Here is an 18,903-nt window from a genome sequence, read left to right on the forward strand (position 1 = left end):
TAGATTAAACATAAGCATATTCTACATTTGACTAGATTACATAAAAAAAATAAAATAAATAGAAAACCATGAAGAATAACTTCAATAAATAAATACAAATTATAATTTCAATGTGGAAAATCATTCAAAATAAAAGTTCAATTCAGTTATTCTTATACTGTCAGTATATGGGGGGCCGGCATTTGCTTTCTCTACATGCGGCAATAAAAAATTTTAACTTCTTGATGCCACTGGGTTTAGTTTTACTGACAATGTCGTGGTGGATAGGAATCATGCTAAGGCTCGAGGTGCTTAGCTGGCTGTTCCTGCTATGCACAGCTTGACATCTGAGGGGCAGTGTGATGCAGGCAATGAGATACACGTAATGACAAAGAAAGTAGATGCCACAATCTAAAATTGTTAATATTACTCATTTTTCAGAGTTTGAAGAATGGATCCCAGAGTTATTTTATATTGTCTGTTTGTATGTGATTACACAGTGTTTGTGTACCAATATTCATTATTTAGAGAGATATGTGCCGCGAATTCAATGCATATTTTCGTAAACTTGTCAATGGAGTTTTTCATTCATCGTGTGTTAGATTTGAGCTAGCAATTTTTGTGAACGAAAATGAACAGACAAACCAAGTTTGTGATGTATTTGAACATTGAATAGGTGTAATTATTTTGTTATGTGACTTTAGTCTTAGAGTGAACTTCAACTGGAGTGTCAAACAACTTTAAGCAAGCAACATGCACTCTTTATTCATTTCTACTATGTTAGCACTTTAGCATTCTGTTGTGTTCACGTGGGCTCTGCATGCCATCAGGGCACTGATGCTGGAGTGCTGGAGCGGAGCATGGAATGGACTGCTTGTATAAGAGTGGTAAAATCGGAAATTGTACATCCAGTCCGACGTAATTCGTTACTCGTTTTTTTTGCTGACATCGGACCGATTTCGATTGGATCGGGACAACCTTATATAAAAGCACTCTTCAGATGATATGCACCATGCAAAAATGACCCATTAGAATAGTGCACAATGTGGGGTACTACAAACACACCAGTGAATTGTTTTTTTTGTTTGTTTTTTTAAATCAAGGGCATTGAAATTCAAAGGTCTGGTTGGCAGTGCTGGGAAAGATCACTTTCTACACAAACTAGTTCAAAGTTCAGTTCACCGTCCCAAAAATGAACTAGTTCATAGTTCAAATTTTTTAAACAAATTCACCGTTCTAAAAATTAACTAGTTCATTGTTCTTTTAGTTTTTTCTCAATATGTTGCTGACGGGCTATTCCCCTTAACTCACTGCCATTGACGGCTATAACAGACAAATATCCATGTTACCTGGGATGGCTGGCAGTGAATGAGTTTGAAAATACTGGCTTTTCATTTTCCCATTGTTGCCACCCATTCATTCCACACTAGTAGCCAGCTGCAGTTTTCACCCTACAATCTCAAAAACATGTTGCTTGAATGGTCTTTTTAAAATGAGGAATTAAAACAACAGCAATTTTGTCCTGAATATGCAAACAAAAACATGAAACACAGTTTGACAGGAACGATGGTGAAAGGACTTTGATAATTTTGCATTCTTCGCAGCTCTGGCTGACTATATTAACAAACATTTTTATCTATTCTTCTATTACAAAACAAAATCCATATCATGACAGTGTACAGTGTTTTAACTAAAGCATTCTGAGACAAATAACTTTCCTAGTAATCAATTTTTACAATTATGTTCTCATTCACTCTCATTTATGCAGCGTCCCTAAACACACCTCACGGTCTCACGCAGCTGCGATGTGCCTGCCATGAATACCGGCCGTGGTCGCACTGAATCATATGAAGTCACGTAAATAGAGTTTTCGGACAGGTTTGTCCTATAAGTCCCTAACAAAACTTGGCACTCTTGAATGAAAATGAACTTTCGTTCGAAAATCGTGCTTTGATGCCAGAATGAGCGCATTCTCAATTACGTTCATCAGGCAGAAATTAGTTCATGAACTTTCGTTATATTGAACTCATTCAGGTAAAACACTTCTGGTAGACTGTAAAAGAGCACAAATTTTGTATAAAGCAAGCCACAACTCCCCTCCAGGAAAAAAAAAATAAATCAAAAAATGTTTGAGGCTAGAGAGAGTGGGTACAACCTAAGAGGGCGAGGGAATTTTAAACAACCAAGTGTGCGTAGCACACTTAAAAGTAGGTGCATAACAGTCCATGGAGTGAAAATGTGGAATAATCTATAGATAAATTAAGTTGTGTTAAGTTGTAAAAAATTAAGGTGTGTGTAATAATGTCAAATGGCACAGGGCAAAAGTATTGAACACGCCAACTGATATTTAATACTTTGTACAAAAGCCTTTGTTTGCAATGACAGCTTCAAGACGCCTCCTGTGTGGAGAAACTAGTCGCATGCATTGATCTGGCATGATTTTGGCTCATTCCTTCACACAAACAGTCTTCAAATCTTGAAGGTTCTGTGGGCTTCTTTTATGCATATGGACCTTGAGTTTCAGTTCTTTCCATAGATTTTCAATTGGATTCAAGTCAGATGATGAGCTGGGCCATTCTTGCAGCTTTATTTTCTTTCTTTGAAATCAATTGAGAGTATTGTTTTGGATCATTATCCTGCTGAAATGTCACCCTCATTAATTTTCCTCATCCTCATAGATGGCAGCAGATTTTTGTCAAGAATGTCTTGGTACATTTGCCCATTCCTCCTTCCTTCAATAATGTGAAGTTTACCAGTACCATTTCCTGAAAAGCAGCCCCACCCCATCATGTTCCCACCTCCGAACTTCACTGTTGGTATGGTGTTTTTAGGGTGATGTGCAGTGCCATTTCTCCTCCAAACGTGGTGTGCATTATGGCATCCAAAGAGTTCAATTTTGCTCAAATCAGACCAGACTATATTTTCCCGGTATTTAACTGGCTTGTCCAAATGTTGTTCAGCAAACTTTAAACAAGCTTTGACATGCTTTTTTTTCTGCAATGGGGTCTTGCGTGGTGTGGGTGCATACAGGCCATGGCGGCGGAGTGCATTATGCACCGTTTTCCTTGTAACAACAGAACCTGCTAATTGGAGGTCTTTTTGAAGCTCTCCACAGGTGGTCCTTGGCACTTGGACAACTCTTCTGATTATTATTTGCACTCCTCTGTCAGAAATCTTGCGAGGAGCACCTGATCGAGGCGAATTTATGGTGGCATGATTGGCTTTCCACTTTCATATTATGGCCCCAACCGTGCTCACTGGAACATTCAGAAGCTTAAATATGCGCCTGTAACCAATGCCATCGTTATGTTTTGCAAAAATTAGTTTGCGACGGTCTTGAGACAGCTCTCTGCTCTTACCCATCATGAGATGCGTCTTGACTCACACCTTGGCAATGAGACCTTTTTTGTAGGCCATCAATTAGGACCGAACCAGCTGATATTCATTTGCACTGACAAGGGGCTGGGTTGCTGTATGATTATTAACAGATTGTCGGTGTTGTCTTGGCTTTGCATGCCATTTTGCACCTCCCTATACGATTCATCAGACATACATTATGTGTATATATGTGCACGTATATGCATATGTGTGTACGAATGTCTCAATTATTGCTCAATTTGAAGCCTGATTTCACATTTTTTTATTTTTTTTTATGCATTAAAATTTGGCAGGCTTGTTAAGAAGACTTCTGTGACATCAAAATTACTTTCCTGAGCCTTTAAATATAAATGCAAACAGGACACAATAGGCTAAAAGCAAAACCTAAATATGAAGTAGTTAACTCTTTACACTAATTTGCCAATTAATAATTTATAACAGTCACTATCTGGAGGATCGCGGTGCAGGATTGGACCTAGACCCAGAAGCAGTCCCATATGGACCTACACAATAGCCCAAAAAAGAAAGGTTATGATTCAAGACATACAGGCAGGGTTCAACTTTAACACTGGCCCCGGGCCACTACACAACTGTGTCACGCCACCAAAATTTCTAAATCAGCAAATGTTTTCACCTGCCGAAAATGTCTGAAAACTGCATCTTCAGTGTCGATCTGATTATTATTTTTTTTAATCACCAAAACATCCCGTCCAAGGCAGGATGTTGTGATGACGCAAGGAGAAACGGCGACCAGTACCACCTGACTGGCTGAATGAGCACGCATTCAGGTTATCCTCAAGACGATAGCCAAACCGAAGCTAACGCCGCTAGCCTCATTCAGCAGCTCGTACTTTGCAGCCTGTAGAAAGATATTTTGCAATCCCCGAGCGTGCTTTCAGCTGTTTACTTACACCCCAGTTGTAGTGTACTTTAAAACTCAGCACACAGCAAAAATAGTTACCCTAATTTTGTATTTAAATACAAGACATCGTTTTAGAAATCGCCAGCTTAATGCTGCAAAGGAAAACCGTATTAACGGGCTAGCTAATATTAGCATTTGGTCACGGGAGGGATTACTTTCAAATAAAAACGTGTAAAATATTAACACACAAACGCCGTAGTAACACTTAGGTAATACAACAATACTCATGGGCATATATTCTTCCTAATCTGTGAAATTCATTAACATATCGCGACTTTCTTCTACTCTTTTTTTATCTTACATTAAACGAGTAGCTCCATGCATGCATAGCACCACACTGCCCTTATGATGCACACAGCAGGAATTGCAGAAACAGTCATTGACTGTAAAAAAAAAAAAAAGTTTTTTCTGACTGACATGATAGTCTAAACTTTTCCCGTTTTAGGTCAATTAGGATTACCCAAATTATTTATTTGCCAAATGCTATAATAATGAGAGGATTATTTTAGACACCTATAATAGGCAAATGCAATACAAATCTAGGCTAAAAGCATTGGCACGTTTGTATCCATGAATGTATTTTTTTTTATTCCCTTATTTTAATATATTATTTTACTTTTGACTAATTTATTTTGTGGTTGTTCTTTTAAGTTATATTTAAGGTTGAGTTTTGCTAGTTTAATGAATAAAGTTTTGAAATACAACCCCAATTCCAATGAAGTTGGGATGTTGTTTTAAACAAATAAAAATAGAATACAATGATTTGCAAATCATGTTCAACCTACATTTAATTGAATACACTACAAAGACAAGATATTTAATGTTCAAACTGCTAAACTTGATCGTTTTTAGCAAATAATCATTAACTAAGAATTTTATGGCTGCAACACGTTCCAAAAAAGATGGGACAAGTGGCAAAAAAGACAGAAAGTTGAGGAATGCTCATCAAACACCTGTTTGGTCATCCCACAGGTGAACAGGTTAATTGGGAACAGGTCGGTGCCATGATTGGGTATAAAAAGAGCTTCCCTGAATTGCTCAGTCATTCACAAGCAAAGATGGGGCGAGGTTCACCTCTTTGTGAACAAGTGTGTGAGAAAATAGTCGAACACTTTAAGGACAATGTTCCACAACTTACAATTGCAAGGAATTTAGGGATTTCATCATCTACGGTCCATATCATCATCAAAAGGTTCAGAGAATCTGGAGAAATCACTGCATGTAAGCGGCAAGGCCGAAAACCAACATTGAATGCCCGTGACCTTCGATCCCTCAGGCGGCACTGCATCAATAACCGACATCAATGTGTAAAGGATATCACCACATGGGCTCAGGAACACTTCAGAAAACCAATGTCAGTAAATACAGTTCGGCACTACATCCATAAGTGCAACTTGAAACTCTACTATGCAAAGCAAAAGCCATTTATCAACAACACCCAGAAGCGCCGTCGGCTTCTCTGGGCCCGAGCTCATCTAAGATGGACTGATGCAAAGTGGAAAAGTGTTCTGTGGTCCGACGAGTCCACATTTTAAATTGTTTTGGGAAATTGTGGACGTCTTGTCCTCCGGGCCAAAGAGGAAAAGAACCATCCGGACTGTTATGGACGCAAAGTTCAAAAGCCAGCATTTGTGATGGTATGGGGCCGTGTTAGTGCCAATGGCATGGGTAACTTACACATCAGTGAAGGCACCATTAATGCTGAAAGGTACATACAGGTTTTGGAGCAACAAATGCTGCCATCCGAGCAATGTCTTTTTCATGGACACCCCTGCTTATTTCAGCAAGACAATGCCAAACCATATTCTGCACATGTTACAACAGCGTGGCTTCGTAGTAAAAGAGTGCGGGTACTAGACTGGCCTCCCTGCAGTCCAGACCTGTCTCGCATTGAAAATGTGTGGCGCATTATGAAGCATAAAATACGGAGACCCCGGACTGTTGAACAGCTGAAGCTGTACATCAAGGAAAAATGGGAACGAATTCCACCTACAAAGCTTCAACAAATTGAATGTTGTTAAAAGAAAAGGTTATGTAACACAGTGGTAAACATGTCTCTGTCCCAGCTTTTTTGGAACATGTTTCAGCCATAAAATTCTAAGTTAATGATTATTTGTAAAAACAATGAAGTTTATCAGTTTGAACATTCAATATCTTGTCTTTGTAGTGTATTCAAGTAAATATAGGTCGAACATGATTTGAAAATCATTGTATTCTGTTTTTATGTTTAACACAACGTCCCAACTTCATTGGAATTGGGGTTGTAAATGAATAATCATGTTTATTCATCATAATTTCAATATCAATAAATAATTATTAATTTTTCCAAAATCACCCAGCCCTAGTGTTGTGTCCCCACCCCCCTTCACACTCCGCAGGCACGCAACAGCTCAGAAGCAAACCCAAACAAATATGTCAGATCATATAGCCAGTAGAACTCATCATAAATAAATTTAACAATTTACATCTATACAATCGTACCGTCAGTGATCATCAGATCTTACTCTTGGATTATCGGTACTGGAATCGGCAGCATAAAACCCAGATCGGAGCACCCCTAATTATACATCATGTCCACAACATCAAGACAAGATAAAGCATTGTTGGAATGTCAGTGCTAAGTGAATATTTAAATAATTTTATAATTGAACTATTCTTTTCAGCATTATTATTAATTTGTGCAATTGCAATGCCTTGATTTTAATGAGGTTAGTACAGAGTCATTGTCAAGAATACAATTATACTAATAATTTCTTAAAGGGGCTTAAATAATACAGTATAAAAACACTAAATATGAAATAATCACTAAAAATTAACATTATATGATGACTATACAGGGCCAGTACAAGTTCTGACAGGGCCACCATGAGCCACGTTGTGGTGGCCCTGGGCACTACAATTTTAAGTGGTGCAGCATTACAGGCTTTACGGTAGTGATGAACCGTACCGACCAATCACGTGAATTCAGCCACCCCCTTCAGTTAGTCAAATTAGATTGCAGGCGGTAATCACTGACTGCACGCAGGTAGCCCAAAGACGAGGAGAAACGTAGCAAGGGAGAGAGAAAGCGAATCAGTGTGGAGTTATCCATCCATTTTCTACACCCCTTATCCTGACTAGGATCGTAGGTATGCCAGAGCCTATCCCAGGTAACTGCGGGCAGAAGGCAGGGTACCCCCTGAACTGGTTGCTAGCCAATTGCAGGGCACAGACAAACAAACAACCATTTGCACTCACATTCATACCGATGGACAATTTAGAGTCTGTACTTAACCTTCCATGCATGTTTTTGGGATGTGGGAGAAAACCGCAGTACCCGGAGAAAACCCACACAGGCCAGGCGAGAACATGCAAACTCCACACAGGCGAGACCGGATTTGGACCCGGTTCCTCAGAACTGTAAGGCAGATGTGCTAACCAGTCCTCCACCGTGACGCCGGAAGTTGAGTTAAAGACAGAAGTGCCATTATGAAACAAAAAGGTTTTGAATTTGGTTTTGGATTTAACTAAGGTATTGATTACAAGCAGGCTACTTAAACATATATATCACAATAAATAGACACTAACTGAACTTCCGGACCTTTGCTTCAAGAAATGTTCTCAATCTGGACCTTTTAAAAGTTTAGTTCAGTTAACTTATATGTAGAGGTGCAACAATTAATTGACATCTAATCGATTATCAAATTAATCAACAGCTATTTAGATAATAGATTAATTGTTTGGAGACATTGCTTAACTTAAAATTGCCCAAATCCTCGGCATTACAGCCTCTCAGTGGTAAATATTCTCTGATTTCTGTCGTCCACACTGATTTTCATTGCGTTTAATCAAAACAAGACATTTGCAAACATCTGCTTTTACTTTGGAAAACAATTAATATTTTTCCCTATTTTTTGACATGCTATGTCCAGTTTTTGAATAAATAATGGTTTGATTTAAAAATGCTTTATTTTATCTGATTCATCGATTAATCAAAAACATAATCGACAGATTAATCGATTAGCTACAGCCCTACTTGTATGACTGCTATCTCAAAATGTTACTGTGAACACAGCCTCAAGAAAAAGTTCAAACGATAGCATATACACACCTTTTCACCACTGGAGTAGAAGAAGTAACGTAGCCTCACAATGTTGCAGTGATCCAACTTGCGCATAATTTGCAGCTCTCTATTCTATAAACCGAAAAGAAGGGAAATATGTTCACAAGGCCGAATTTCAAAGACACATGCACTTAAGAGTGAGTTTTTTGGACCAAGAGTCACACATCAATACAAAATGGAATCCCTACCTTAAACCGTTTGTCTTGAAGCACTTTCTTGATGGCCACCATCTCTTGGCTGTCGATGAGCCTCGCCTGGTAGACCACACCAAAGGAGCCATTTCCTATGACCTTGATGTCCGTGTAGGACACTTCCTGCGGGCGGTCGGGGCCTTGGCCCGGTGTGGCCACCACGGTAGTCACTTTGCCACTGTCGCCTGTAAAATAAGGGCGCATTAAAAACATCAGTGTGGTAAAAACCTGAATATCCCAAACAGTGTTCAAATAGACCGATATGTTTTTTTCAGGGCCGATACAAATTCCAAATATTAGTAGTCAAGGAGGCCATTAACCAATATTTGGAGCCAATATTCATTTGCTGTAAAAAGGGACCATAATGTAATAATAACTACAGCTGGGAGCAACTATTAAGGGCCCTCGCACCCCTAGCTGGGTTGGAGTACTGGCATGTTGGGATGGCACATTGGGGTACAGGCACACTGCAGCTCCATTGAATACAAACGCACAACACTCTTCAGATTTATATTCGCATAAAATGTAGAAAACTGTGTATCATTTTTCTTCGACATCACAATGATGTGCTACTTTGTGTTGGTGTGTCACAAAAATGCACCAAAAAAAAACAACAACAAAAAACTTCGTGATTATAAGGTCATAAAACGTGAGCAGTTGAAAGGGTATGAATACGAAGGGACTGTATATACAGCACTATCTTCAAGAAGTTTTGATGTGTGTTGCACATTCGCCAGTATGTGGCCCTTTTACTACGAATAAATAATTGTTTGTAGATGTCTTCCGGCCGGGACTCTAAGCAAGTGTGTGACATTTTTAAAAGATTTGGGGATTTGTAGTGAAGTGAATACAGCTTTTGTTGTCACGGCAAAACATCAACTTTGTTGTGTCACCATTGCAACAGCGTTTCAAAAAATAAAAAGCTTGTAATAACTGTGCGTGCAAAGGTTGGTTCGAATCAGGGTATGTTTAGACCCTCAAAAATGCAATCGTTCATGGATAATAATAATAATAATAATAATAATGAAAAAGAATAATTCCTACGATTATAAGAGGACCCTTGCAGCGGTCGCTGCTCAGGCCCTAATAATAGTAATAATAATCTTTGAATTTTTAAACAAAGATGTCTGTCGTCTAACAAAAACTACAGAGAGCTCCCAGGCTCAACAGCATGTCTTGTAAAGTTAAATGAAAACTCCCTGAAGTATTCTACAGTAAATAAAGTTTGCCAAAATTTCAATAACTGAAACATTAATATTTCACTTATCTTTGTTTTAAGTTAAAAACAAAGTGGGTCAGCAGCATCTCTTATTAAGTTATATATATATATATATATATCTCAATCAATACTTCTCTGTAGTTTACCCAGTTTTAAATTGATCTCATAAACTGTCAGATTTAGACAAAAAAAAAAAAGCTGATGCCGATATGCGTCAAAATGCCAAATATTGGCACCGATAATCTGTCTATCCCTACTCAAATCCCTGTATTGAAAATGTGTCTATTCAGATATGATGCAGCAATTAATGCCTTGTTTGTATAGTTACACATGGATCCCAACCGAACCCAAAGCCTGGACTTGACCATCTTGCTTTAAAACTGTTCTCACTTATTTCATCGATAAACCCTTAAATAGACACGCAATGTATTTATAGTGCAACCTTGAAATTCAAATTATCATGATGGAATTAAACCATTTCCTGGCCTCACAAAACTAATAACAAAAACAGCCGTTATTGCACTCAGTTAAGACACCGTGTTTTATTGTTTTTTAATATAACAGTGATTAACTTACTTTTAGCACCACCGTCAACTAGTGGTTAGCAGATCTGCCTTATAGTTCTTAGGTGTGGGAGTTGGAGTCTCAGCTCCTTCTTGTGTGGAATTTGCTTGTTCCTGTGTGGGTAGAATTTCTACAGGTACTCCAGCTACGTCCCACTTTCCAAAAACAAGACTCTAAATTGCCCATAGGTGTGAATTATTTTTTGTCTATATGTGCGCTGGACGACAGGAAAACTCCACATGGGACGGCTGGCGCTGAGATTCGAACTCAGAACCTCAGAACTGTGAGGAAGATGTACTTAACCACTAGTTCACCATACTGCCATAAAACTTGTTTGGAAATCCAAATGAACTGGAGACATTCTCACTTTACAGGTTCCACTTTACAATGTTCGGCCGCTATATCACATTTCTTTAAGCGATAGAAGTATACCCATTGTAATGCTCTTGCATGTGGGAAAGGAGAGGCACAGCCGCCAATGCGCTTTTCAGTTATTTTACTGAACACTGGGAGAACAGTAACACACAGTGTAAGCCCTCGTGGAGAATATGCTCCCGACACAGCTCTTGTCCAGACACCCATGCACAGGTGTCCCGCTAGGACACGTTTTGCTCTCTCTGTAGCACAGATTTTCACCTACTGTCCACCCGCAATGGATCATATCCCCCAAAATAATTGGGGGATCACTCCATTGTAAAATGCCGATAATGTCCAGCTCAGAAACAGTTCAAATCACCTCGTGTCCCTGTTCCACTAAGTGACACACGCGTTACATGCGGTCCACAGGTTTACTTGGCATAATTCAGGATCAACTTATGCATAACGATGTATAACCCCAATTCCAATGAAGTTGGGACGTGGTGTTAAACACAAATAAAAACAGAATACAATGATTTGCAAATCATTTTCGACCTATATTTAATTGAATACACTACAAAGACAAGATATTTAATGTTCAAACTGATAAACTTTGTTTTTCGCAAATAATCATTAACTTGGAATTTTATGGCTGCAACACGTTCCAAAATAGCTGGGACAGGGTCATGTTTACCACTGTGTTACAACACCTTTTTCTTTTAACAACATTCAATAAACGTTTGGGAACTGAGGACACTAATTGTTGAAGCTTTGTAGGTGGAATTCTTTCCCATTCTTGCTTGATGTACAGCTTCAGCTGTTCAACAGTCCGGGGTCTGCGTTGTCGTATTTTACGCTTCATAATGCGCCACACATTTTCAATGGGAGACAGGTCTGGACTGCAGGCAGGCCAGTCAAGTACCTGCACTCTTTTACTACGAAGCCACGCTGTTGTAACACGTGAAGAATGTGGTTTGGCATTGTCTTGCTGAAATAGGCAGGGGCTTGGATGGCAGCATAGGTTTCTCCAAAACCTGTATGTACCTTTCAGCATTAATGGTGCCTTCACAGATGTGTATGTTACCCATGCCATTGGCAATAGCACAGCCCCATACCATCACAGATGCTGGCTTTTGAACTTTACATCCGTAATAGTCCGGATGGCTCTTTTCCTCTTTGGCCCGGAGGACACAACGTCCCCAATTTCCAAAAACAATTTGAAATGTGGACTCGTCAGAGCACAGAACACTTTTCCACTTTGCATCAGTCTATCTTAGATGAGCTCGGGCCCAGAGAAGCCGGCGGCGTTTTTGGGTGTTGTTGATAAATGGCTTTTGCTTTGCATAGGAGATTTTCAAGTTGCACTTACGGATGTAGCATTTACTGACATTGGTTTTCTGAAGTGTTCCTGAGCCCATGTGGTGATATCCTTTACATATCGATGTCGGTTTTTGATGCAGTGCCGCCTGAGGGATCGAAGGTCACGGGCATTCAATGTTGGTTTTCGGCCTTGCCGCTTAGATGCTGTGATTTCTCCAGATTCTCTGAACCTTTTGATGATATTATGGACCGCAGATGAAGAAATCCCTAAATTCCTTGCAATTGTACGTTGAGGAACATTGTCCTTAAATTGTTCGACTATTTTCTCACGCACTTGTTCACAAAGAGGTGAACCTCGCCCCATCTTTGCTTGTGAATGACTGAGCAATTCGGGGAATCCCAATCATGGCACCCACCTGTTCCCAATTAGCCTGTTCACCTGTGGGGTGTTCCAAACAGGTGTTTGATGAGCATTCCTCAACTTTTTCAGTCTTTTTTGCCACCTGTCCCAGCTTTTTTGGAACGTGTTGCAGCCATAAAATTCTAAGTGAATGATTATTTGCTAAAAACAATAAAGTTTATCAGTTTGAACATTAAATACCTTGTCTTTGTAGTGTATTCAATTAAATATAGGTTGAACATGATTTGCAAATCATTGTATTCTGTTTTTATTTATGTTTAACACAATGTCCCAACTTCATTGGAATTGGGGTTGTATTCTCTCAGCGAGTACAAGGTGTACTTCCTGAAAGTAGTCAAATAGTGTCACCGCCGGGCTTATGTTTGACAAAAAAACGGGCGCATGATATCAAACAGTAACTGACAGAGCTGGTTCGAGAAGGGCAGGGGGTGGTGGTCCAGTAATGGCGAAGCGGTTCAGGGCGAGAGCGATTTGATGAATCAACAATATGAGCGGTGACATTGGTGAAGGAGAGAGAGGGAACGTGGCAGAGGCCCATCCCCACATCGTTTTTGTCAGAGTGCTGTGATTAAAATGGTGTGGACAGTACCACACCCACACGGTGCTACTCCATTTTCCCAGGGCTTGTTCACTTTGCAGGTCTCAGCACGACCACCCCCCCCCCCCCTCCCAGGATCACTGCCGTGCCTCTAAATGGAGAAAGACGACACATCATTCTGCACCCGAGAAGACAAACATACCAAAGACAGCACCGCGTCATCATGCCACTCCTTGCTAAACACTAGAAATACAGAAGTGATTGTATTTATTGATACCGACATATACGGTTGCATCTGAATTAGGGATGCACCAGTACCACTTTTTTCAAAGTGAGCACAAGTACAAGAAGCAGTACTTACATTTAAGTACTCACCGATACCAAGTATCGATACTTGAGAATGTCATTACATCTTGCAATCGTGAGGAAAATGTGTTTTATTTTAAAATCAAATATTTTTCAGAAACATAATTCACAAACTTTGAGAAAGGCACAATTTTCATTCATGGGATTATTTTTTTGAGTAAGCGTACAGAAGTATACAATTTATACTAATAGTGTAGGTTTGTATTCTTATACCCTAAACTCAAAAAATTTTGAATATTGTGAAAAAAAATTCCCTCACAAAAACTCTATCACGACACAGAGTGAAATTTGATAATATAATTTTTTAAACATAGAAATTAGGTAGGATTTTGCCTTCAGAAGAATGTGTCTAATGAATCTGTACAATATACGTAATTTCATTTATGTTTCCGTTTTATGAATTGAACTACTGAAGCAAATTAACTTTTCTATGATATTCTAATTTATTGAGATGCGCACCTACCGTAAGTACCATATTTTCACAACCATAAGGCACACTTAAAAGTCTTACATTTTCTCCAAAATGGACGGGGCACCTTATAATGTGGCGCGCCTTGTGTGTGCACCAAGTTCCAAAATCTGTAAATGTTGTTGTGTGACTTTGATGAGCGCTCCGCTTGACTAACTGGGAGCATTTCCTGCCGACACGCTGCTTATGTAGAGGAAAGGCGGACGTGACTGAGGACAGCATGCGGACAATAAAGGGTGAAAGAGGACGCTAAAGGCACGCCCCCAGTAGGTATATAGCACCGGGGTGTCCATTGTGCAAAACAACACGGTTTGGCTAAGGATCAGCAATAGCCGGCACGCTTACGAAGCACAGTTTAAACTGCAAGCTATCAGTTACGCGGAGGAACATGGGAATCGAGCAGCCGCGAGAGAATTCAAGATCAACGAATCCATGGTTCGCAAGTGGAGGAAGCAGGAAAACGAGCTTCGCCAAGTCAAGAAGACGAAGCTGAGTTTCCGCGGAAACAAGACGAGGTGGCCCGAGTTGTAAGACCAACTCGAGCAATGGATAAATGAGCAAAGAACAGCCGGGAGATGCGTCTCGACAGTCACCATTCGACTGAGTGCAATAACTCGGAGCTTGCCATCATTCCGGGAGGCTTGACGAAGGAACTCCAACCGCTGGACATCGGTGTAAACAGGGCATTCAAAGTGAAGTTGCGAGCGGCGTGGGACCGATGGATGACAGATGGCGAACACAGCTTTACTAGGACTAGGAGGCAGGGCCGGGCGAGTTACGCCACAATTTGTGAATGGATTGTGGATGCTTGGGCTAACGTGTCTGCTTGCACTGTTGTTCAAGCTTTCGTAAAAGCCGGCATCATTTCTGAGACTGACTCCGACAATGACTAGAGGGAACCTGGTGTGTTTGATGGAGAACTTGCCCAGCTGTTCATTTCGGATACAGAAGCTGAGAACTTTGATGGATTTGTGGATCCAACGGAGTAAAATATTTCCACACGTTTGTGTCGCAGTTGCTAGTTTGCTGTGCCGACCGAACACCTGATGATTTCAGCGAGGTGTCCGTGATGTTAATGCCAGAACAAGTGATTGGCTTCAAACTATAATCGTCACTCGGCAGTGGTAAAAACGACATGTCCACTAGACGATTGAAGACCTACAATGTACACAACAACAGTGCACATTCCTTGAAAACTGATTGCACTACCAGATATTTTGAATGGTATTTTTCCACTGGATATTTGTCTTACTATTTTTTGTTTCCCTTATATTCATGTCTTTTGTTTTCTATACAAAATGTGTTTATAAATAAATGGAGATAAGACAAGAAAAAACTGCCATTGATTTCATGTAATTTTAAGGGAAAAAAAATACTATATCGGGATATACATCATCATCAGGATATTAAATGTTGTCCATATTGCACAACACAAGTAACCATATAGCTGGAAGCGGAACTTTTTGCCATGTATGAAAGCAGTACATGTGTCTCTGTAAAGGCAGTTCAGTACGATATGGCTAAAGCAACAAGTCAACAATAATTATAGAAGGGGGTGCGGAAAGACTCCCCTCCAAGGCCACTGCACTACTACATCAGTTTTACTACTATAATTATTTCACACTTTTTCCTCCTTCAAAAACTACAAGGGTGAAACATCATCATGCTTGACATAACGAGACTTTAGCCAACCTCACGAGACATTAACTCCTTAACTATGTTTTACTTTTTCTCTGGATTTTTGGTTGTTTTTCCCAGAAGGTTAGCGGGGACCGCAATGAGGAAAAGTTTGACGACAATCATAGAAACAAACTATCGTGGCTGCTCGGGCAAACTTGAATGTCACTCTACATGTTCATGAAAGTTAAGGGCGACTAACCAATTTGTTTTTTTAAGTTTTACTATACCTCGGTTATTCTATTTGTACACTCACATGACACTCCGTCACGTAATCTTCAGAAATTATTGTGAACGTGGAACCTCTAAAGTCGCACAATCCAGATTTTTTTTGCAATAATAAAAGAATGTACAGATTATGGCAGCGAGAGAGAGAGAGTGAGAGAGGGAGGGAGGGAGAGAAACAGACAGACAGACCGACCCGCTTAGTGACCATCTACAGTGAGCCCCGCCCAAAGCAATATCAATACACAATATTGATTTTTTCAGCATTCCTATTTTATGGGTTTTTACAATATACAGGTAAACTCGAATTTAATGTTGCATGCTTTCAGTGTCGTACCACGTTTTGCCGTAATATGCAGGGAGGCACTGAGGTCTATTGGAATAGATGCAGCGTAATTAACAAGTAGAAGAGGCAGAGAAGATCCCCAACAGTAATAGTCATTTTTTCCACAGAGTAAGCGAATATATGCCTGTTAAGTTTGTTGTATTCTGCTTGTTTATAACAAATAAAAGCTTGAAGAAAGCACACTTTGACTCTTATTTGGAGAACTGTGCAATCGAGTGAGTCTTCTTTTCCTTTGTGATTTGATTGGGTCTTCTTTTCCTTCAGTTTCCAAAAAAGTGATGTCTCCCATTTCTTGGCAGCAAGAGAGCGTGAACAGTTACTAAGGAATACTTTTAAAAGTGTGTTTTAACATGTTTAAGTGCGTTTTAATGAGTTTAAATGTGTTTTAAGTGTGTGGGAGCGGTACAATTATAGAAGAAAAGTATTTTTCTTATATGACCTAGCTATTCCAGGTTGGTCTGGGACACTTGCCCTGCGATAAACGGGGGTTCGCTGAAATTTGTTCTTTGTTTGTATTTGTTTTAACGTGATGCCAAGACAGAAGAGTAACGGTAATGATGGATTGCCATCCACCTTTAAAGTTCCCCCGCATCACTTTTGCTCAAAGTCAAAGAGAAAGGTCTTCCTACATGGAGCAGCTGTGTCATAGTCAACACTTTAATAATAAATGTAACTAAAGATGAGTGGATACGTTTTAGCTTCTGATGCAGCCATGATATTAAGAAGACGAAGAAGAAACACTGAAGGCTGGGTTTACACTACATGCTTCAAGTAACAATTCTGATTTTTTTGGGATGGCATATACATGGTGGTGAAGGATATGTGGGGGGCACAGAATCATATATTTCAGATCAGAACAAGGATTCTTCTAAATGTAGATAGATACATTTGACACAAGTCGGCTATAAGACTATGTGAGTGCAGTGTATAGTAGATTATAAAGTCCTGTCAATGCACGCCTGACATTATCGAAATGCACATATCAGTGACATAAACAACAGACTGCGATATACAGGGAGAACACTGCATATGTATATAAAATGAGAATAACCATGCAACACCAGGTCAAAAATGTAATAAAATGGCTGATAGGTAAGTATTAATTGGTATTAAGCGGCAGCAATTGCTTACACATCAGTGACCTCCCTGTTCCGGTGCATTTTTTCTAAATCAAATAATCTGTAAGCCATTTATTTTAAAGGTGAATTTTGCAAGGAGTTTGAAATGATGTTTTGGGGTATATTCTGAGGTATATTAAACTGTTAATATAGCCAATTGTCAACATCTTGGGGAAAGTTTATTATTAATGAATTTTTGATGGGATTTTGGAGGGTTGGTTTTACAGACATATACTAAGGGATGTGAGGACATTTAAACTGGGTCACTTTCTACAGAGTGGAGGGGAGTCTTAACATTTTGTACCGTGCAAGATGGGCCATTTCCACTTACAATTAAGGCACCGTGTTAATGCTAACAGAGATACGACTAGCATGACAACTCAACTCTATCTCAGTGGGTCGAATTGTATGACGAAAATGTTTTTGATAAGTTTCAATTCCGTGCCCTGCGACTGACTGGCGACCAGTTCAGGGTGTAGTCCGCCTTTCGCCCGATGTCAACCGGGATAGGCTCCAGCGCCCCGCGACCCTAACCAGGATAAGCGGTGTTGAAAATGGATGGATGGATAAAGTTCCAATTCCATGACGCTACGGGATCTGCCACAAATTACAAGCACGGATGCTAATGCTAACTCTTAACCTGGGTGACGTGAAGAGGACGAAATTGAAAATGTCAATGTTAACGTGATAAACAAGTTTTTCGCCCAAAAATAACGACAGTCAATACTGGTGTAAAGAGGTTAAAAGCTTCTCAATGAGGAGGTTTACTATTGGGAGAAAAACACTGCAAAACCAAGTTAGCCAAGAGCCTGCTAGCTGAGATTAGCTCAGGGACTGTGATCGAGATTATTAAAACAAAATGTCGACAACGCCATCTAATATAACCCACAGGAGGGACGACATTTGTGACAAATGGTCTGGTACGGCGAATGGTCATTTTAAATAGGAGGCTTACGTGGTAGTTTTACGTTCCCAAAGCTCGTCGAGCTGCCTCCGCTGGCTTGAGAAGCCCCCGACTTTCCTGTCGCGCTTCCGCCGGCTATTGCTGATCCGGCGCCGGCTGCAGCGGCTCCGGGAGCTCCGGGAGGCTCGGCGAATGAGCTGGTCCTGGGCCGCCCGCTGCCGCTCATATTTGTGTGAACTAGAGCCAGGGTTAACGGCGAACGTTACTGACAGCCAACCAATTCACACAAGTCAAACGTACGAGCGAAAAAAAAAAATCCCATTGAAAAATAACTACACTTACAGCGTTCTTATACAGCTTTTTGCCCCGTCTCCCCCTTTCTTCCTCTGTACTGTAGAACGATGAAGGTGGGGGAATGGGGAGGTGACGTAAAATGACGTCAGAGCCGCAATGAATTTTGGGAAAGATAGTTCTTCTTCTTCTTCTTCTTCTTCTTCTTGTGTTGTTGAATGGCGGTTGACAACAAAAGCGAAGGTGCATTACCGCCATCTACTGTTATAAAGTCTATGTCTGATATGCCTACTAATTTATTACCCCAAATAAATTATAAAAACAAACAAACATAACATATTCAACATCTCCCACTTGTTGGGACAACGTCGCGGGCCAAACTCAATATTTAATGAAAAATCACTGTGATGTGCATGTTTCCCTTCTCTGCAGAAATGTAGCATTAAAGTTTAACACATGTCAACAAACTTAAATTTTCCTTAAACAGTGACTCTGGAAGAAACAAACTTTAATATA

At 40.0% G+C, this 18,903-nt stretch overlaps 1 protein-coding gene across 1 annotated transcript in view; it reads right to left on the minus strand.

The window, feature by feature from the left end:
• The window catches only part of gsk3ab (glycogen synthase kinase 3 alpha b), a 31,675-nt gene extending 13,086 nt beyond the window's left edge, over window positions 1-18,589 (minus strand). Inside the window, exons 1-4 of the mRNA XM_061777041.1 lie at window positions 18,439-18,589; window positions 18,148-18,333; window positions 8,570-8,757; window positions 8,370-8,453 (exon numbers count right to left, since the gene is read on the minus strand). Of these exons, the coding sequence (XP_061633025.1) occupies window positions 8,370-8,453; window positions 8,570-8,757; window positions 18,148-18,322 (447 nt within the window). The 5' untranslated portion in view covers window positions 18,323-18,333; window positions 18,439-18,589. The remainder of the gene's footprint in view (window positions 1-8,369; window positions 8,454-8,569; window positions 8,758-18,147; window positions 18,334-18,438) is intronic.
• Between the last annotated feature and the right edge of the window lie 314 nt (window positions 18,590-18,903).

The sequence above is a fragment of the Phyllopteryx taeniolatus genome, chromosome 6 (genome assembly GCF_024500385.1).
Source record: "Phyllopteryx taeniolatus isolate TA_2022b chromosome 6, UOR_Ptae_1.2, whole genome shotgun sequence".
In the NCBI taxonomy this organism is placed as follows: domain Eukaryota; kingdom Metazoa; phylum Chordata; class Actinopteri; order Syngnathiformes; family Syngnathidae; genus Phyllopteryx; species Phyllopteryx taeniolatus.